This window comes from Bos mutus, chromosome 10 (genome assembly GCF_027580195.1).
Source record: "Bos mutus isolate GX-2022 chromosome 10, NWIPB_WYAK_1.1, whole genome shotgun sequence".
NCBI classification, from domain to species: Eukaryota; Metazoa; Chordata; class Mammalia; order Artiodactyla; family Bovidae; genus Bos; species Bos mutus.
Window position 1 is genome coordinate 11,043,815 of NC_091626.1, and position 21,170 is coordinate 11,064,984.

The 21,170-nt window shown below is 34.9% G+C and overlaps 1 protein-coding gene across 1 annotated transcript in view; it reads left to right on the forward strand.

The window, feature by feature from the left end:
• The window catches only part of ERO1A (endoplasmic reticulum oxidoreductase 1 alpha), a 53,317-nt gene that overhangs the window by 23,251 nt on the left and 8,896 nt on the right, over positions 1-21,170 (forward strand). Inside the window, 9 exon segments of the mRNA XM_070377277.1 lie at positions 117-193; positions 285-358; positions 8,095-8,215; positions 10,331-10,377; positions 19,029-19,055; positions 19,175-19,267; positions 20,124-20,370; positions 20,864-20,914; positions 20,916-20,931. Coding sequence (XP_070233378.1) covers positions 117-193; positions 285-358; positions 8,095-8,215; positions 10,331-10,377; positions 19,029-19,055; positions 19,175-19,267; positions 20,124-20,370; positions 20,864-20,914; positions 20,916-20,931 — 753 coding nt within the window.

Genomic DNA, 21,170 nt, shown 5'->3' on the forward strand with positions numbered 1-21,170 from the left:
TTTGAAACCAAGGGGATGATGCTAGCTCTAAAAGAACCTCAAATTCCTTAGACAGTCTTCTTAAAAAATTTTTAAATACAATTAATTGAATTCTATTTCTTTCCCTTTTGTTTTAGTATTCTGAAGAAGCCAATAATCTCATTGAAGAATGTGAGCAAGCTGAACGACTTGGAGCTGTGGATGAATCTCTGAGGTTTGGTGTTTTATTTGCAGTAGTATTTTGTGCTTTTTCAGGTGAAATGTTAACTTAAGAAAAAGAGTAACTCCATTTTCTTTGTTTAAAGTGAGGAAACACAGAAGGCTGTTCTTCAGTGGACCAAGCATGATGATTCCTCAGACAACTTCTGTGAAGTTGATGGTATAACATTTTTTATACTATGCATGTTAAGATTGTACCTAAGGAAAAATATTCTTTTGAAATAATTTAAAGAAAAAAATCCTCAGTTTCTAACAGTTTGGGAGTTCCTCAAAAAGCTAAACACAGAATTACCATGTGACTTAACGGTCAACTCCTTAGCATTTACCCCCAAAAGACTGAAAACAGTAAAGCAGATACTTGTACAACCTGTTCACAGCAGCCTTATTTGCAACAGCCAAAGTACCCATCAGCAGATGACTGTATAAACACAGTGTCGTGTACACGTACAGTGGAGTGCTGCTGCTGCTGCTGCTGCTAAGGCGCTTCAGTCGTGTCCGTCTCTGTGCGACCCCATAGACGGCAGCCCACCAGGCTCCCCCGTCCCTGAGATTCTCCAGGCAAGAGTACTGAAGTGGGGTGCCATTGCCTTCTCCGCAATGGAATGCTATTTAGCCATAAAAAGAAAGGAAGTTCTGATACATGCTGCAATATGGATAACACTGAAAACATTAGGCTAAATGAAATAAGCAAGGTGCAAAAGGACAAGTGTCCTATGACCCCACTTACATGATATACCTAGAATAGGCAAACTGATACAGGCAGGAAGTGGTTTTAAGTTACCAGGAGTTAGCAGGAAGGAGAGTGGGAGTTATTGCTTAACGGTTTCAGTCTCTGTTTGAAATCATCGGAAAGTTTGGAAACAGTGATGATGGTTGCACAACACTGTGAATATAATTAATGCCACTGAATTGTAGTCTTAAACATGGTTAAAATGACAAATTTCATGTTGTGTATATTTTACCACAATAAAACAATTTAAAAAGATAACCCAGTTTCTGGAAAAAAAAAAAATCACCTCCTGAGTTTGCAGTTCTGTGTACTTAGTAATATATATATTTAACTTTTGTAATATATTCAGGTACTTGTATAACCTGCTTTGTTATACTGACCTTGGATTGTTAAATATTTTCCTTAATGATGATTTGTGTTGTTTTTTGGAAAGAAAATAATGAACCATGAGTTATGTCTGTGACATTTAAATAAAACCAAGCCAGAGCTCTGGTATGATTAAAATCTGGAGTCCTAGAATGCATTAGAACCATTTGATTTATGGATTTTTAAGTTAGATTTATAGATTCTCCCAGTCTTCCATTTTTTTTTAGTATCTCCTTTTTTGTAAGTTTACTTGTTAGCATTTTAATTGGCTAAACAAAATTAAACTGAGTTGAGTTTTTGTATCCTTCTTTGTTTCTTTTGGAACAGACTAATGATTTTTTTAAAAAAATCAGTGAAAAGAATGATATAGATCATTTTAAATGTAAGCAAAAGATGAATCTGAAACACCCCCCTCCCCAAAAAAGGGAAAAGAAAAAGGGAAAGTACTCGTATTTAATTCGTGGCTTTATTTTGGGGAAAAAAAGTACATAAACTTTACTTAATGAAAACCATGACCACATTTTAGCAGATACATATGTGTAATCCATTGTTTCTAATTCCCAAATCTGAAACTTTAAAAAATGACTGTTTTTCTCCTTAAATTTAGTGCAGATTCACTCAGTATGAATATTCATGTTTTTTTACTACAGAAATATTTATGTGTTTGTTTAAAGGTTGCTGCCCCAATCTCTGCTGGAATAATATTCAGCATATGTTGCATGTACTATATTACTGTTCTAAAATCTGAAAAGTTCTGAATTTCAAATCACATTTGGGCCTGAGGGTGTTGGGTAAAGAACTGTGGACTTATACCTAGTGTTAGGCCAATAAGGAAAGGATGATAAAATGCTCTCCCAACGCTAATTTTGCCATCTTTTCTGCAAGGATTCTTTGGCCTAAACATTGCTATGTGAGATAAAATTCACCTTGTAACATGGCAACTTATATTTTTATTAGGCCTGCAGTATTAGAGAAAGAATGGGAATACCTTTACCAAAGCGTCCTTTTAAAGCTACATGCTTACTTTTGTGTCACAAATCAGTAATTCACTCTGTATATGATGGAGTTCTGTTATCTTGGCTGAATAACTTGTCCACATATTTTTGTTTCTTCTCTTACAGGAAGGTGAATATATTTTTTTAAAAAGGACAGCTTTATAAGAAATAAATAATGTATGTAATGGTAGGTAGAGGATAGGTATTTTGTAAATCTTTTTTTTTCATATATTATTTTTATTTTTCTTATAACAAGTCTATAAGGTAAGCATTTGTCTTACTTAGGACTTGGTTTTTTTTGTTGTTGTTTATAGCCTTTCAGTATTTTTTTAAATTAATTATTTTAATTGGAGGCTAATTACTTTACAATATTGTAGTAATTTTTGCCATACATTGACATGAATAAGCCATGGGTGTACATGTGTTCCCCATCCCAAATCCCCCTCCCACCACTCTCCCCATCCTATCCCTCAGAGTCATCCCAGTACACCAGCCCTGAGCACCCTGTCTCATGCATTGAACCTGGACTGGCAATCGGTTTCACATATAATAATATACATGTTTCAATGCTGTTCTCTCAAATCATCCCACCCTCACCTTCTCCCACAGAGTCCAAAAGACTGTTCTATACATCTGTGTCTCTTTTGCTATCTCGCATATAGGGTCATTGTTACCATCTTTCTGAATTCCATATATATGCGTTAGTATACTGTATTGGTGTTTTTCTTTCTGACTTACTTCACTCTGTATAATAGGCTCCAGTTTCATCCACCTCATTTTACTGATTCAAATGCATTCTTTTTAATGGCTGAGTAATATTCCATTGTGTATATGTACCACAGCTTTCTTATCCATTCATCTGCTGATGGACATCTAGGTTGCGTCCATGTCCTGGCTATTGTAAACAGTGCTGCGATGAACACTGGGGTACACGTGTCTCTTTTAACTCTGGTTTCCTCAGTGTGTATGCCCAGCAGTGGGATTGCTGGGTTGTATGGCAGTTCTATTTCCAGTTTTTTAAGAATCTCCACACTGTTCTCCATAGTGGCTGTACTAGTTTGCATTCCCACCAACAGTGTAAGAGGGTTCCCTTTTCTCTCTACCCTCTCCAGCATTTATTGTTTGTAGACTTTTTGATAGCAGCCATTCTGACTGGCATGAGATGGTACCTCAGTGTGGTTTTAGTTTGCATTTCTCTGATAATGAGTGATGTTGAACATCTTTTTCATGTGTTCGTTAGCCATCTGTATGTCTTCTTTAGAGAAATGTCTGTTCGTTAGCCATCTGTATGTCTTCTTTAGAGAAATGTCTGTTTAGTTCTTTGGCCCATTTTTTGATTGGGTCATTTATTTTTCTGGAATTGAGCTGCAGGAGCTGCTTGTATATTTTTGAGATTAATTCTTTGTCAGTTGCTTTGTTTGCTATTATTTTCTCCCATTCTGAAGGCTGTCTTTTCACCTTGCCTATAGTTTCCTTCGTTGTGCAAAAGCTTTTAAGTTTAATTAGGTCCCATTTGTTTATTTTTGCTTTTATTTCCATTACTCTGGGAGGTGGGTCATAGAGGATCCTGCTGTGATTTATGTCAGAGAATGTTTTGCCTATGTTTTCCTCTAGGAGTTTTATAGTTTCTTCTTACATTTAGATATTTAATCCATTTTGAGTTTATTTTTGTGTATGGCATTATAAAGTGTTCTAGTTTCATTCTTTTACAAGTGGTTGACCAGTTTTCCCAGCACCACTTGTTAAAGAGATTGTCTTTTCTTCATTGTATATTCTTTCCTCCTTTGTCAAAGATAAGTTGTTCATAGGTGCATGGATTTATCTCTGGGCTTTCTGTTTTGTTCCATCGATCTAAATTTCTGTCTTTGTGCCAGTACCATACTGACTTGATAGTACTGTCTTTGTAGTATAGTCTGAAGTCAGGCAGGTTGATTCCTCTAGTTCCATTCTTCTTTCTGAAGATTGCTTTGGCTATTTGAGGTTTTTTGTATTTCCATACAAATTGTGAAATTATTTGTTCTAGTTCTCTGAAAAATACCATTGGTAGCTTGATAGATTGCATTGAATCTATAGATTGCTTTGGGTAGTATACTCATTTTCACTATATTGATTGATTCTTGATTCATGAATCAAGATTGATTCTTGATTCTTCCAATTCATGAACATGGTATTTTTCTCCATCTATTTGTGTCATCTTTAATTTCTTTCATCAGTGTTTTATATTTTTCTATATATAGGTCTTTTGTTTCTTTAGGTAGATTTATTCCTAAGTATTTTATTCTTTTCATTGCAATGGTGAATGGAATTGTTTCCTTAATTTCTCTTTCTGGTTTCTCATTGTTCGTGTATAGGAATGCAAGGGATTTCTGTGTGTTAATTTTATATCCTGAAACTTTACTATATTCACTAATTAGCTCTAGTAATTTTCTGGTGGAATCTTTAGGGTTTTCTATGTAGAGGATCATGTCATCTGCAAACAGTGAGAGTTTTACTTCTTTTCCAGTCTGGATTCCTTTTATTTCTTTTTCTGCTCTGATTGCTGTGGCTAGAATTTCCAAAACTATGTTGAATAGTAGTGGTGAGAGTGGGCACCCTTGTCTTGTTCTTGACTTTAGGGGAAATCCTTTCAATTTTTCACCATTGAGGATAATGTTTGCTGTGGGTTTATCATATATGGCTTTTATTATATTGAGGTATATTCCTTCTATTCCTGCTTTCTGGAGAGTTTTTATCATAAATGGATGTTGAATTTTGTCAGGCTTTCTCTGCACCTATTGAGATATGGTTTTCATCTTTCAATTTGTTAACGTGGTATATCACATTGATTGATCTGCAGATATTAAAGAAACCTTGCATCCCTGGGATAAAGTCCACTTGGTCATGATGTATGATCTTTTAATATGTTGTTGAATTCTGTTTGCTAGAATTTTGTTAAGGATTTTTGCATCTATGTTCGTCAGTGATATTGGCCTGTAGTTTCCTTTTTTTGTGGCATCTTTGTCTGGTTTTGGTATTAGGGTGATGGTGGCCTCATAGAATGAGTTTGGAAGTTTACCTTCCTCTGCAATTTTCTGAAAGAGTTTGAGTAGGATACGTGTTAACTCTTCTCTAAATTTTTGGTAGAATTCAGATGTGAACCCATCTGGTCCTGGGCTTTTGTTTGCTGGAAGATTTCTGATTACAGTTTCGATATCTGTGCTTGTGATGGGTCTGTTAAGATTTTCTATTTCTTCCTGGTTCAGTTTTGGGAAGTTGTACTTTTCTAAGAATTTGTCCATTTCTTCCAAGTTGTCCATTTTATTGGCATGTAGTTGCTGACAGTAGTCTGTTATGATCCTTTGTATTTCTGTATTGTCTGTTGTGATATCTCCATTTTCATTTCTAATTTTGTTGATTTGATTCTTCTCCCTTTTTTTCCTTGATGAGTCTGGCTAATGGTTTGTCTATTTTATTTATCTTCTCAAAGAACCAGCTTTTAGCTTTGTTGATTTTTGCTGTGGTCTCCTTTGTTTCTTTTTCATTTATTTCTGCCCTAATTTTTATGATTTCTTTCCTTCTACTAACCCTGGGGTTCTTCATGTCTTCTTTTTCTAGTTGCTTTAGGTGTTGAGTTAGGTTATTTATTTGATTTTTCTCTTGTTTTTTGAGGTAAGCTTGTATTATCATGAACCTTCCCCTTAGCACTGCTTTTACTGAGTCCCATAGGTTTTGGGTTGTTGTGTTTTCATTTTCATTCGTTTCTTTGCATATTTTGATTTCTTTTTTTATTTATTCTGTGATTTGTTGGTTATTCAGAAGCATGTTGTTTAGCCTCCATGTGTTTGTATTTTTAATAGTTTTTTTCCTGTAGTTGACATCTAATCTTAATTAGAAATTTGAGCTTTTGTCATCTGGCAAAATATGGTTATAATAACTTTATAAAATGAAGTTGGAGAGAGATGAAGTATGTCATAAGTAAAATTATGAGTCAGCTAATGTTTATCTCTAATGAGGCAGAACATTAAAAATTTAGTCATTCTTTCGTGGTTTGTTTTCTGTCTTAAAATACTAAATGCTGAGTATTATTTATTTATTTTGAAAGCCAGTGTTATTTTTTATAAATTTATTATAATTTGCTATACTGAAGCAATCTCTATAGTACTATTAATAATTGAGATGAACAGAGTTATCTGTTCCTAAACTAGGTGATTCCATACAGATTTGTTTTTAAAGTTTTTATTTTTATTTCTAGTTATTTTAATTGCTACTTTTACCTTGAACTCTCAGTTATTTCTAGGTGCTATCACTGTGCTGTTTCCAGAAGCAAATTCCCTTCTAATTTATGACTCTAATGAACTGCGAATTGGGTTAAAAATAACCAAGCTTAGTTTATCTTAATTTTTTAAATGAGAAGTAGATACTGTAGAGAGCTTGATGGACTGTCATGTAAGCACCTTTTGGCTCAGATTTTTGTCATCCACTTTGGTTGCTTTGAGGCCATTTTCACTCCCTTCCTCATTCTTTGTTAGTTCATGCTGTTAAGCTTTATAGATTAGTTATTACTGTATTATTAACTAATTCCATAAGGCAACTGGAGGACTAGGGGTCATATTTTTTTGGTTTCATTTTAAAGTTTTAATACATTATACAAATTTATAGAACATATAAGAAACCAATATCCCACCAATTTTGGTGTGGTTTTCATATATATCTATAATTATCTTTTCTATAGTGCTTATCTTTTCATTTTATTAGGTTGCCTTTGTACTTAATAGTTCTCTTGATTGTAAAGTGGTCTATTATATATCATAATACCAGTGGAAGTGGAAATGGAAGTGTTAGTTGCTCAGTTGTGTCCAACTATTTGTGACCCTGTGGACTATAGCCCACCAGGCTCCTCTGTCTCTGTAATTCTCCAGGCAAGAATACTGGAGTGGGTTGCCATTTCCTTCTCCAGAGGATCTTCTAATACCACTAGTTAATATTTATTTTACTCTTATTATTGTTCTCAGCACTCTGCATCTTTAAACTTCTTTAAGTCTCACAGTAACACTATGAGTATTATCCCCATTTTACAAAAGAGAATTTACATGACTTGCTCAGGGTTTCAAAGTCAATAAGTAGTAGGTTGTTTGTTGTTTTGCCACTCAGTTGTGTCCAACTCTTTGCAACCCCATGGACTACATCATGCCAAACTTGCCTGTCCCTGGCTCCTAGAGTTTGCCCAAACTCATGTCCATTGGGTCAATGATGCCATCCAGTCATCTCATCCAGGTACTCTGGCTCCAGAGCCTGTGCTTTGCTCTGTTGGACATTTAGGATGCTTCTAATTTTCCCTTTTATAAATAATACTGATACAGATATCATCCTGCTTATAATTTTTTGCATATTTAGGATTATACCTTTGGGACAGCTGTGTAGTGGTCATGTAAAAAGGAAGTGGTACTAATACGTCTTCACTTACCTCAGTTACTTATGAACTGCTTGTGGTTAATGTGATGGGAAATGTACATATATTCTTTGCCTGGATAGCTTACTGGAATCGAATTACTATGTTCCTTCAATTCTGTAATTCACATACTCCCTTTTTTTTTTTTTACCTTTGTAAAACCAGGATGCTTTTGCCACTGGTGTGTAATTTAATGTGGATGTTTTTGTTCCTTCTTCTTTTCCCTTGTATTTTTCTCCTTAAAAGGTGTTTTTAAGTCCCAAATGCATTGTTAACATTTGTAGTGCCTTAGAATCAATGCAATACAGTCTGTCATACTAGCTTTTTAAGGTAACTGAAAAAAAAGAAAGATTATTATAAAACATGTTGTTTTACAGATATACAGTCTCCTGATGCTGAGTATGTCGATTTGCTCCTTAATCCCGAGCGCTACACGGGTTACAAAGGACCAGATGCTTGGAAGATATGGAATGTCATCTATGAAGAAAACTGTTTTAAGTATGTGTCATTTTCCTTTCAAAATTCCTGAAAGATGTGCTCATTTCTCTTTATAAACAAACAGAATCATAATGACTTAAAATTACAAATCAAATTCACTTTATTAAAGGATGTATTTGGACATAGTAACATATTCATTCATTAATCCAGTTTCCCTCTGGGGAAACATGTAGACATGCATGTCAACAAATACTTCTTTTTTAAAAGACTTAGAATAATATTAGACTTTTATGGGAGTGTTGTAGGCATTTCTCAAATGTTCCTTAAGTGGGTTATAGAATCTCAGATGAGCTAACCTAGAGCCAGAGAGATGATATAGTTAGTGCAGGGAATAAATTAGGGTGTATAGCTGCATATTCTTTTCGGTGCTCTATACTCCTCTTTTTTTGTTGCTGTGGTTATTTTACCTGCTTTCAAATTAAAGTTAAGTTCTTTTCAGAGAAAAATATTACTTATTATAAATAAGTAATATTTGAGCACTCATGATGTGCCAGTTGTTGTGTTAAATATGTTATAAACATTTCCTCCTTAGTCCTTGTAACAACCCTGTGCTGTAGTCATCACTGTTTACACATGGAGAAACTGACACTTGGAAAGGTTAACTGATTTGTCTAGTGTCAAAGACATAGTAAGTGGAAGAACCCTCTTTGTCCTCCTACTGGCTACAGTGGAAGCTGTCAGTTTGAACAGTGGGAGACTGAGACATGCTTCAAGTTTTCCCACTTGTAAGCCTCTAGGCTGTAAACAGGGTACTTATTGGGTTTTGGTAGGGACGTGTGTGTGCACATGGATGTTATGCTATCTCAGAGGTGGGGATAATTCTGGGAAAATTTCTGGAGTTTCCAAGTATGGCAAAAATACTTTTTACTTTTCGTGTCAAATATAAGCATTTGAGATCAGCAGTTTCTTTTTTTGACTTGCAGAATTTCTGCAATTTAGAAAGTGGAGAGTTTTCATTATTTACTCATTTCTGCCATGTGTTAACATTTAAATTCTCTTCACTCTTATTAGGAATGTTTGATTTATAGAATTTATTGACTTACTTTAGAGGTTTTTTCCTAATTTTTTTATATAAACTAAAATAGAGCCCAACTAAAGCATTTGTTAGATTTTGTATTAGTTATTAGTTAGTTATTGTTTCCTAATTGATTTATATCATTGTCCGCATAATATTTCTAAAATACAATGTAGGAGGCACTAAAATTGACTATGTTAAAACATAGCTTACGTGTTCTGTTCTCAAAGTGTCTCAAGTTGTGCGATTGTAAAATAAATACAGTACATTAAAATGATCCCTATACTCTAGTAGTGATACTAGATTTAATTTGGGATTTAAAAACATTTTAGTGACATTACTCTCTTTTTTTCTTATTAAATACTTATAAAAACTTATTTTAAACTTATTACAACTTATTAAAAACCATCTTTATTGAAATTATAACAAACTTGAGGCCACAGAGCAAATTGATAGACTTAAAATTACCAAAGTGGAAAATAATCTAACCACACTGTTTTTATCCCTTTTTATTTTAGTGCTTGTGTTGAGTATTTGCCTCTTTTTCCTGCTTGTCTTTGAAACGAGTATATTTTATGACATACACATGTATATAACATATATAAAAATATGTTAGTAACTAGGAGAAGAGCTTGACTGGTGTTTTTTATCTTCCTTTGTTTGAAGAAATGATTATGAAATGACTTTTTGGCTGCTACAGTGGGAAAAGATCAGAAACTTTATCACTAAAACAAATAACCATCCTCCCTTATAGCAGTTAGAAAAAAGAAATATTTTATAAAATCAGTAAAACAGCTTGATTTTAGATATAGTTATTAACCAATGCAAGAGACATAAGAGATGCGGTTCAATTCCTGGGACAGGAAGATCCCCTGGAGGAGGACATGGCAACCCACTCCAATATTCTTGCCTGGAGAATCCCATGGGCAGAGGAGCCTGTCCCTGAGGTTGCAAAGATTCAGACACGACGGAAGTGACTGAGCACACGTGCACACACATAATTAGTAAAAAACTTTCTGAGGTAATTTCACTTTTACTTGACTAATTATAGCATGATGGGTAACATATTTATATTTTATACTTTAATTTTTTGTTTCTAGGCCACAGACAATTAAAAGACCTTTAAATCCTTTGGCTTCTGGTCAAGGTAAGTTATTTATTTGCCCTGTTATTTATTGGCTAGTGAACTTTGGTTAGAAGGAAGGAGGAGGCAAGAGAAGGATTGGCAGGAGCATTTGAGATCATATATTCCTGTTGTCACAGAAGTTATGACTCATTCTTGCAGAGAAATTGCTGTTGAAAATATTTACACTTTAGTAAGGAATATTTTCGTAATGAATGTAGACTATCATAGGATGAAGTTTAAATTATACATTTTTTATATATTTTTGCAGAATGTGTGCGTTCAGGCTTTCAGTTATTTTTACTCATCTTTTAGTTCAATGAATATCCAAAAAACTTCTGCCTCACTTCTTCCTAAAACTTGAAATTATTGTATATCTTGGGAGTCTGATTTCAAATTCAGTTGACTTTATATCTCATTAACATTTTTCATTTTCTGCTTATTCTCAGGGTCTGGCTTAAATGCTTCCTTGCCCACCCCATCAATTTCTCTGCTCTCCCCTAACTGGCAGTAATCTTTCTCCCCTCATAAAATGATCTTATGTATTATTTTGTTCCTCTTTCAGCTCTTTCCACTTGCTAGCATTATTTTACTACTATTTATGTATCTATTGGCTTCCCAGCTGGTTCAGTGGTAAAGAATCTGCCTGCCAAGCAGGAGACTTGGGTTCAGTCCCTGGGTTGAAAGATCCCTTGGGGAAGGAAATGGCTGCCCACTCCAGTATTCTTGCCTGGGAAATCCAATGGACAGAGGAACCTGGTGGGCTGCAGTCCATGGGGTCGCAAAGAGTCAGACACGACTGAGTGACTAAACCACCACCACCATCACCACGTATCTGTTAATCTACCCTAGTACTTTGGACATATGAGTAGCATTTCTAGGTTTCATCCCTTAGTAAAGAGCCTGAAACTAATAGATGGAATAGTTAGTTAAATGATCAATGAAAATCGCCCTCCTCATTTAATGGTCTTGTCTCCAGTAGTGAAAATCACTTGTTCCTTCAACAAATGATTATCCACTATTTACTATGTGTTAGGCACTGGAGAAGGCATGGCACCCCACTCCAGTACTCTTGCCTGGAAAATCCCATGGATGGAGGAGCCTGGTGGGCTGCAGTCCATGGGGTCACTAAGAGTCGGACACGACTGAGCGACTTCACTTTCACTTTTCACTTTCATGCATTGGAGAAGGAAATGGCAACCCACTCCAGTGTTCTTGCCTGGAAAATCCCAGGGATGGGGGAGCCTGGTGGGCTGCCGTCTATGGGGTCGCATAGAGTTGGACACGACTGAAGCGACTTAGCAGCAGCAGCAGCAGGCACTGGATAGGTGCAGAGGGGATGTAAAATTGAAAGTCACAAACCTTTCCAGTCTATAATAGGCAGAACAATTTGTTGAATAAATCATTTTAAGTGTATCATTTCAGGCTTTCTCCCTAGGAAATACATATCCATGTTTTCTGAATATATGCTTACTGATGAATTCTTTGATGTACTTTTAGCAAATGTGGAATGGTTTTCATTTTTAAAATTTATTTGAAAAACTGCTGATCTTATAGAGTCAACAAACAGAAATTTACTTCTGGAAAGCAGTGAGATTGCATCATTCCATAAATGTTGGCAGACTAGTCATTCTTAGGTTAGAAATGAAAGAATGTCTTTAAACACGGCTTATGAAGTCACATATGGTACTCAGTAGAAACTATTGATTTAATATCAGATGAGATGGAAATTCCTAGGCAAGAGATGATCTTCACTCTTAAGTGAAGTCAGTCACATTATGATCTGATAAGTTAATTAACCACCTTTGCTTATTTTAGATAAATGGGAACAACGTCAGTGTTTATCATCAGGGAACCGGTTAAATGAGTTATGGTATTTTTATATAGTGGAATATAGCCATTCTTAATGTTGCTGAAAATTTTGTATTCATTTATATCAGTGGTGATCAATAGCACATTTAGGAGACGAAGCAGGTATTAGACTATGTATTAATATATTTTTTTATAAAAACATAATTAGTAAAATATCTCACTATCCTGTGCACAAAGAAAAAAGACACCAAAATACAAATGGTATTTATCTTTGGGCACAGGGAGTTATGAATGATATTTTTTATTTTGTCTTTGTCTTATCTTTATAATATATATTTTCAATGAGCATCTGGTACTTTAATAAATGATGGCATTAAATAAAACTGGCAAAATGAAGGCAGTTTTTCAGCACTTAATGAGCAGCTGCATACAAACTGCTGGACTGTGCATATTTGGATCTTACACATACTCTTTAAAAATATTGCTGAATAAGGTAAATTTTTATAATGTCAGTTCTGCGAGTTTTGAAGCAAAAACACAGATCCTTAGCAGACACTGTCTTATAGCCGTAGGATAAATAAATAAGTAAAAAGGCTCTACAGCCAAATAACTGTGAGTCCTTGAGATATTTAAGAGTACTCTTAGATGATAGATTACATTTCTCTTTCCTGTCAGCCCACATTAAATCTTGAACAAGCTGAAACTACTCTTTATCCAGGCTCTTGGAAATGAGGCCATTTAGTTAAATTAGGCATAATTCCTTTTATGACCAGGAAGAGTTGCATTCACAAGCATATCACTCTCAGATGGTATCTATGTGGGTGAACTGATGGACTAAAAGTAATGGAAGTGTAGCATTTTAAAAGGGGCACCTGGAAGCAGTTTTCAATAATATAACTTTTGTTTTCTTTTTTCAGGTAAAAGTGAAGGTAAGTATAATTTCTTTATCATACATGACTGATATGAATTTGCTTATATTCACAGGTTTGTGGGCAAACTTGTTTTTTCTTCCCACACATGAGACTTGAGAAGTTACTTTTTATTTGTTTATCTAAGATGCTGACAGGGACAGCATAGGTTAAAGGAAAAATGACTCTTTGTGCCTGGGATCAGACAGCAGAGACAGGCTGCCTCAGACTCTGATAATTCACTCATACATTTTGTGTGTGTGAAAGTGAGGCATTTCCTGGCCTCTGTCAGGGAAAATTTCTTCTTTATTGACTGAATCTGGGATCTGCTGGGTCACCCATAGGAAGGTTCTAGGCATGATCACTGAGGAAACAATAGAATGGGAAAGACTAGAGATCTCTTCAAGAAAATGAGAGATACCAAGGGAACATTTCATGCAAAGATGGGCTCAATAAAGGACAGAAATGGTATGGACCTAACAGCAGAAGAAGATATTAAGAAGAGGTGGCAAGAATACACAGAAGAACTGTACAAAAAAGACCTTCACGACCCAGATAATCATGATGGTGTGATTACTCACCTAGAGCAAGACATCCTGGAATGTGAAGTCAAGTGGGCCTTAGGAAGCATCACTACGAACAAAGCTAGTGGAGGTGATGGAATTCCAGTTGAGCTATTCCAAATCCTAAAAGGTGATGCTGTGAAAGTGCTGCACTCAATATGCCAGCAAATTTGGAAAACTCAGCAGTGGCCACAGGACTGGAAAAGGTCAGTTTTCATTCCAATCCCAAAGAAAGGCAATGCCAAAGAATGCTCAAACTACTGCACAATTGCACTCATCTCACACGCTAGTAAAGTATAGCTCAAAATTCTCCAAGCCAGGCTTCAGCAATACGTGAACCGTGAAATTCCAGATGTTCAAGCTGGTTTTAGAAAAGGCATAGGAACCAGAGATCAAATTGCCAACATCCGCTGGATCATGAAAAAAGCAAGAGAGTTCCAGAAAAGCATCTATTTCTGCTTTATTGACTATGCCAAAGCCTTTGACTGTTTGGATCTCAATAAATTGTGCAAAAATTCTTCAAGAGACAGGAATACCAGACCACCTGACCTGCCTCTTGAGAAATCTGTATGCAGGTCAGGAAGCAACAGTTAGAACTGGACATGGAACAACAGACTAGTTCAAAATAGGAAAAGGAGTATGTCAAGGCTGTATATTGTCACCCTGCTTATTTAACTTCTATGCAGAGTACATCATGAGAAACGCTGGGCTGCATGAAGCACCAGCTGGAATGAAGATTGTCGGGAGAAATATCAGTAACCTCATTAATGCAGATGACACCACCCTTATGGCGAAAGTGTAGAAGAACTAAAGAGCCTCTTGATGAAAGTGAAAGAGGAGAGTGAAAAAGTTGACTTAAAGCTCAACATTCAAAAAACTAAGATCATGGCTTATGATCCCATCACTTCATGGCAAATAGATGGGGAAACAGTGGAAACAGTGGCTGATTTTATTTTTTGGCCTCCAAAATCACTGCAGATGGTGACTGTAGCCATGAAATTAAAAGACATTTACTCCTTGGAAGGAAAGTTATGACCAACCTAGACAGCATATTAAAAAGCAGAGACATTACTTTGCCAACAAAGGTCCATCTAGTCAAGGCTGTGGTTTTTCCAGTGGTCATGTATGGATGTGAGAGTTGGACTGTGAAGAAAGCTGAGTGCTGAAGAATTGATGCTTTTGAACTGTGGTGTTGGAGAAGACTCTTGAGAGTCCCTTGGACTGCAAGGAGATCCAACCAGTCCATCCTAAAGGAGAACAGTCCTGAGTGTTCATTGGAAGGACTGATGTTGAAGCTGAAACTCCAATACTTTGGCCACCTGATGTGGAGTTGACTCCTTTGAAAAGACCCTGATGCTGGGAAAGATTGAAGGCAGGAGGAGAAGGGGACAACAGAGGATGAGATGGTTGGATGGTATCACCAACTCAATGGACATGAGTTTGGGTAAACTCCAGGAATTGGTGATGGACAGGGAGGCCTGGTGTGCTGCAGTCCATGGGGTTGCAAAGAGTCGGACACGACTGAGCGACTGAACGGAACTGAACTGAGGCATGATCAGAGCGTTGATCTACTGGCTTCTAAGCCTGTGCTGATTCTTGGGTGTAGATATCATTGCCAGCGCTTTCAGTTATTGTAATGCCCCAAGTTTTAACATATTTTAGATTTACTGTGTCTTTTTGAGAAGATTTTTGCTTTATGAATAAGATTGAAATGATTTTTGTTATTCCTTAAGGCCACGTGTTTAGCAATATGAGAAGACTCAGCAGTACGTAGCTTTACTCTAGCTAGATGGGATTGTTAAAATGTAAAGGATCACTTTTCTCTCACTCTAAATTCTCTTCTTTTTAAAAAAAATTTTTTATTTATTTATTTTTGGCTGTGCTGGATCTTTGTTGCCATGCAGGCTTTTCTCAAGTTGCAGGAAGCAGGGCCGACTCTCTAATTGTGGTGCATGGGCTTCTCATTGCTGTGGCTTCTCTTGTGGCACTTGGGCTCAGTAGTTGTGGCTCCTGGGCTCTAGAACGTGGGTTCAGTAGTTTGGCGCACGGGCTTAGTTGCTCTGTGGCATGTGGGATCTTTCCCTACCAGGGATCCAACCCATGTCTCCTGCATTGGCAGGTGGGTTCTTTACCATTGAGCCAGGGAAGCCCACCATATTATCTGTCTTCTGAGCATTATTTTTACAGGTTGCTTTAGATAACAGAATCCTAAAGTCTTATAACTTTGTTTTTTTATTATTATATTTTATTTTATAGTAATGGTAGCAGCTAAATAAAATATACTTTATTTTATAGTAATGGTAGTAGCTAAATAAAATACTGAATCATAACTATACTATTTGGAAGAGAAATTCTTTAGTGTATGATTATTTTTGCAAAGGTGTCTCATATTTTGTTACTGTTAGTGGTGATCCTATAATTTCCAGTTATGAATAACTTTATTCCACCTTGGGTGTTCCCAGTTCTATGCTATATTCTGGCTACATTAAAAGAAGCTATTTCACCAGTGCAGAGCGCCCTTCCTCCTGGGCCATGGGGCATGGCCAGAAAGGTGGCCGCCCCCTCACCCATCATGCACCACACATTGGTGGGGAACCTGGCGCTGAACCATTGGTAGACGACCTGCTTCTGGGTCAGGGTTTCGTATGTAGCAGAGCAGCTGCCTCACTGCTATCTACTGAAAGTCAGCCCTCAACACAAGGGTTTATTTTAAAAATTTAATAAAATAAACATTTTAAAATAAAAAAAAGAAGCTATTTCAGTTTTTTAATACCATTTCAAGATCTTAACCTGTCTCATTATGAAAGTAAAGATGGTTAACCTGTAGAGGCTATCCTTAGAGAAAACATCTTATTTATGAGTGTAATTTTAAGTGTTCATTTTGGTAAAATATGAAAGCTGACATATTAGGCGATTATCTAACTGGATCATATTCACAGACAATCTACTTCAGGACTATAAAACTGAATGAAAATTCCTTTGGAAGACTAGGTCCTAACTTAAAAAAAAAAACAAAACCCAAAACATAGAGGTTCCCAATAAGGAAACAAATTACTTGTAATCCCACAACCCCAAAATAATTGACATTAATAATGGCTAAGAAGACATGCCAGTACTTTTCAAAGTAATTTGCAAATATGAGTTTATTTAATCCTTCCAACAATTCCAGGACATTTTGTTAGGATTTTTATTTCCATTTTTTTTTTTTTTTTTAAATTTCCATTTTTATAGACAGAAAATGAATCCCAGAAAGTTTTAGCAACTCAGCTAAAACCATATGATTTGTAAGTAGCAGAGTTTGGGATTCAAATCAGGCAGTTTGGTTCAGGGTCTATGCTTTTAACTACTTCATACTGCTTCTCTGCTAACATTTTGATAATTATTATTATTTTCATGTTTATACCAATATTTTTGTAATATATAAATTATAATTTTATATATTATTATTAGCATGTCAGCTTGCTTCCTCAGCCTGTGTCCTCATCAGCTCAGGCTGCTCTAACAAAATACTATAAGCTAGGTGGCTAAAATAAAAGACATTGATTTTCCCAGAGTTCTGGGGGCTGGGAAGTCCACGGTCAAGGTGCCAGCAGATTTGGTTCTTGGGGAGGGACCTCTTCCAGGCTTACAGATAGCTGTAAAGATACTGATTCCATCATGGTGATCCCACCCTCATGACCTCATCTTAGCCTAGTTATCTCCCAAAGACCCACTTCCAAATACCATCATATGGTGGGGGGAGGAAGGGGAAGTTTAGGGCTTCTACATATGAATTTTAGGGGGGGACACAAACATTCATCCATAACAACTTAGATTTCTAGAAATGGATTTACTGGATCAAATGATAAGGACATTTTAGGCTCTTGATACATATGACCAGAAGATCCTTTTTGTCATTGAAAGGGTGTGCTAATAATTTACACCCCTTTCAGTCATTGTGCCATCTAGTTTTACCTGACTCTTGTCTAAATTAAGTACCATATTTCTTCTTTACTCTTTAAAGTTCTATCTTTACAGTTTTAATTTGCATTTTAATTTATTTTTTCATGAAGGTATAGTTGATGTATAATGTTATATGTTTCAGGTGTACAACATAGTGAGTCAGGATTTTTCAAGGTTATATTCTAGTTATAGTTATTTAAAAATATTTGCTTTGTTCCCTGTGTTGTACAAGATATGCTTAATTTGCATTTTTATTATTAGTGTGACAGAACAATTTTTATCTGTTATTACCATTTGTGTTTTTCCTTTATGGATTCTCTGTTCATATTACTCGCCCTTTTTAATGGGTGCTTTGGCATTTTTATTTGGTGTATGAACTTTTAATACACTTAAGATATTATCCTTTGTTGCATTTGCAACATACATTTTACTCAGTTTGTTTGCATTTTGCTGATGTTTGTAAAGTTTTCTGACACAAATGTTTTAAGTTTTTATGTAATCTGTAAATATATAAATGCATGTTTATTCTGTTTGTCATTTCTTCCATTACTTCTATGCTTGTTTGGTTCATTATTAATATTACTGTAAACAACTCTGGTGAAAAGGACCATATAGTACAGTGTCTGCCTTCTCTAGTAGATTAGACATAGAATGTTCACATAGGTATAATGTTTCTTATGCCTTTTTACATGTTATTTCAAACAAACCTTTTCATGCATTGTCTGTGTTCCACACGCTTGGCATTTTAAGTTTTATATTATTCAGTCCTGGTAACTGGTATTCTATCATGTTAGCTCAGGCCTTGCTGTGCATTTTAGTTATTTCAGGTTTTAAAAATTCTGTAGAACATAATCATCTTTCTACGTATTATCCCGCCACCTCCATTTTGAGTTATTTCTTTAGAGCATAATTCTAAGAGCAATGATCAGGTCTAAGTATATGAACAGTGATTGCTGTAGATCATAGAACATAAGTGATATTTGGTTTTTGTTACATTTCCTTAAATTGTTCTTTTGAAATACTGCATGGCATAAAATACTATCAGCTATAGACTAATAATATACTTCGAATTTTATAATTTTGACTTCTCTCGTTTTAAAAAGTGTATAGTGTGTTCTTAACTTTTATAACATGAATTGTTATTAAGGCTAAGTATTTTTCCATGTATAGGTTTACTATTTAATTTCTGTGTTTTGACCTCATATAAAACACTTTATCCAGAAAGTTATAAGGCTAGGGCCACCTAAGGCAATGCTAAAGCCTTCTAAAGACTGAGCAACTGAGTGGCGCTTAAAGTGAATCCATACCAAGAACATTTCTCCTTTGCAAACAAGACTGGGACCTTTAAATTGCTGTTTGGCACAAATTTGCTATAATATTTTAAAACTTTTGAAAAATGTATATTTTGGCAGTTTTACAATCTTGTGACTTATTTTTCTTTTAATTTCAGAGAATACTTTTTACAGTTGGCTAGAAGGTAATTGGACACTTTTAAACAAATTTAATTTTTTTTTCATTTTAAAATACACATAAAATTAATTTTATATCTTACAAGTTTCACATATGAAATTTCTATTTCCAAATTACCTTTTGTAGGTCTCTGTGTAGAGAAAAGAGCATTCTACAGACTTATATCTGGCCTCCATGCAAGCATTAATGTGCACTTGAGTGCACGGTATCTTCTACAAGGTATATAATAGTCACTTTTATTCACTTTACCACACTTAATTTCAGGTATTCTTAAAATCTTCTTGGTGTTTACCTGGATGGGAAAAGATTGGCCCTGTTAAATATTAGGCAGGAAAAATTAATTCCTAAGTGGCAGTAATCAGGAATGTGGGAACTGTGAACATTATCAGGAAAAGTTCAGCCTGTTCTTAGCAGTCTTCACTTTCTTTTAGGAAGCTGCTCAAAATCATACACATCACTTTGGAAATGTTCTTTTGTTTTGTTGTGGGAATTGAAATAGCTTCTAAGAGCAAAGTTGTTTTCATTAGACACTACTGTATCTGAATCCTTATGTTTGCATGTCAGCTTCAGGCCTGCAGTTTAATGGGTAAAAGCGTTTTTTTTTTTTTTTTTGCTGCTCTTCATGCTTTACAAGGCTGTTGAAAAATGAGAGCATGTTGGATTTTCATCAGTAACATGTTTATTCTAGAATTAAAGTATCTCTTACTTCTTAGAAACAAAATCATATAACTTTAATTAGGACTTCAAACTCATTAGTAATTTCAGATAGTCATCTTTGACTTCTGTATCTTGGTTTTATGAATATATTTATATTCAGAAATTTGATTAGATTAGTCCTGGTTTCTCAGTAAAGTAATTGAGTTTATTTTCCTTTTAAGTATGGGCTCTAGAAGATAAAATATTAATATGAAACTGTTAAAGGCTCAATTATGTAAAGCAGTTTTCATGGTTGTATTGATTATACATTTTAAAATATAAAATAAAATTAGCTTCTGCAAGCATAAATAACCTAATATAAGTACAATGAAACTTAATTTTAAAATTCGCTTTTTAATATTTAATTCTTTCTTCTCAGATACGTGGTTGGAAAAAAAATGGGGACACAACATTACAGAATTTCAACAGCGATTTGATGGAATATTAACTGAAGGAGAAGGTCCACGAAGGCTTAAGAACTTGTATTTTCTCTACTTAATAGAATTAAGGGCTTTATCTAAAGTGGTTCCATTCTTTGAGCGCCCAGATTTTCAACTCTTCACTGGAAATAAAGATCAGGATGCAGAAAACAAAATGTTACTTCTGGAAATACTTCATGAAATCAAGTAAATTGTGTATTACAACTCATACAACTTATATATTAATAAGAAGAGTGACAAGTGATATCCAAAATTAAATTCTTAAGGAATCAACTTAAAATTATCTAAAAAATAATTAAAAGCTAATTTTGCTCATAGGTCTTTTAAAATTGAGTTTTGGTTTTATTTTCATTTTGATTTTGTACTAAGAGGTGCATATTTTTAGTTTTAAGAACCGTTCTTTTGGTATTTGATACTTGGCATTATTTTTATATTTAGTTGAACAGGTTGGGTTTGGGCCCTAATTCTACTATGTTATACAGTTAGCTTGTATATTGAGGATAAGAATTTGTTGGGGGCATCAGAATTTTGATTTTTACTATATGTTCTATTCTGTTGTACTTGTATTATTCATCACTGACCAGCGAAATGTTGTATTAGCAGGACTTTTAATATTTTATAATACATGAAAATAATTTTTTTTTTGTTTTATTCAGAGAATATGTTTTATTTAATGCAGGTCATTTCCTTTGCATTTTGATGAGAATTCATTTTTGCTGGGAATAAAAAAAAGCAAACAAACTAAAGGTAATAATTTTATACTTTTAATTTAATTTTTAAATGTGAACTCACATGCAGATATGACTATAAGGCCATGTTTTTATTCTTAACAGTAAATCCGAATATACTTCTTGAAATTATAAGAAAAAATCAGAGTCATAATCTTTCTTTTCCTCAAGAAAAAGAGGAAGTCCAAAAGCAGGTCCAACTTAAGATTTAGTCTGTGTTGTTTTCAACATAACAACGGAAATGTGTGTGTGAATGTA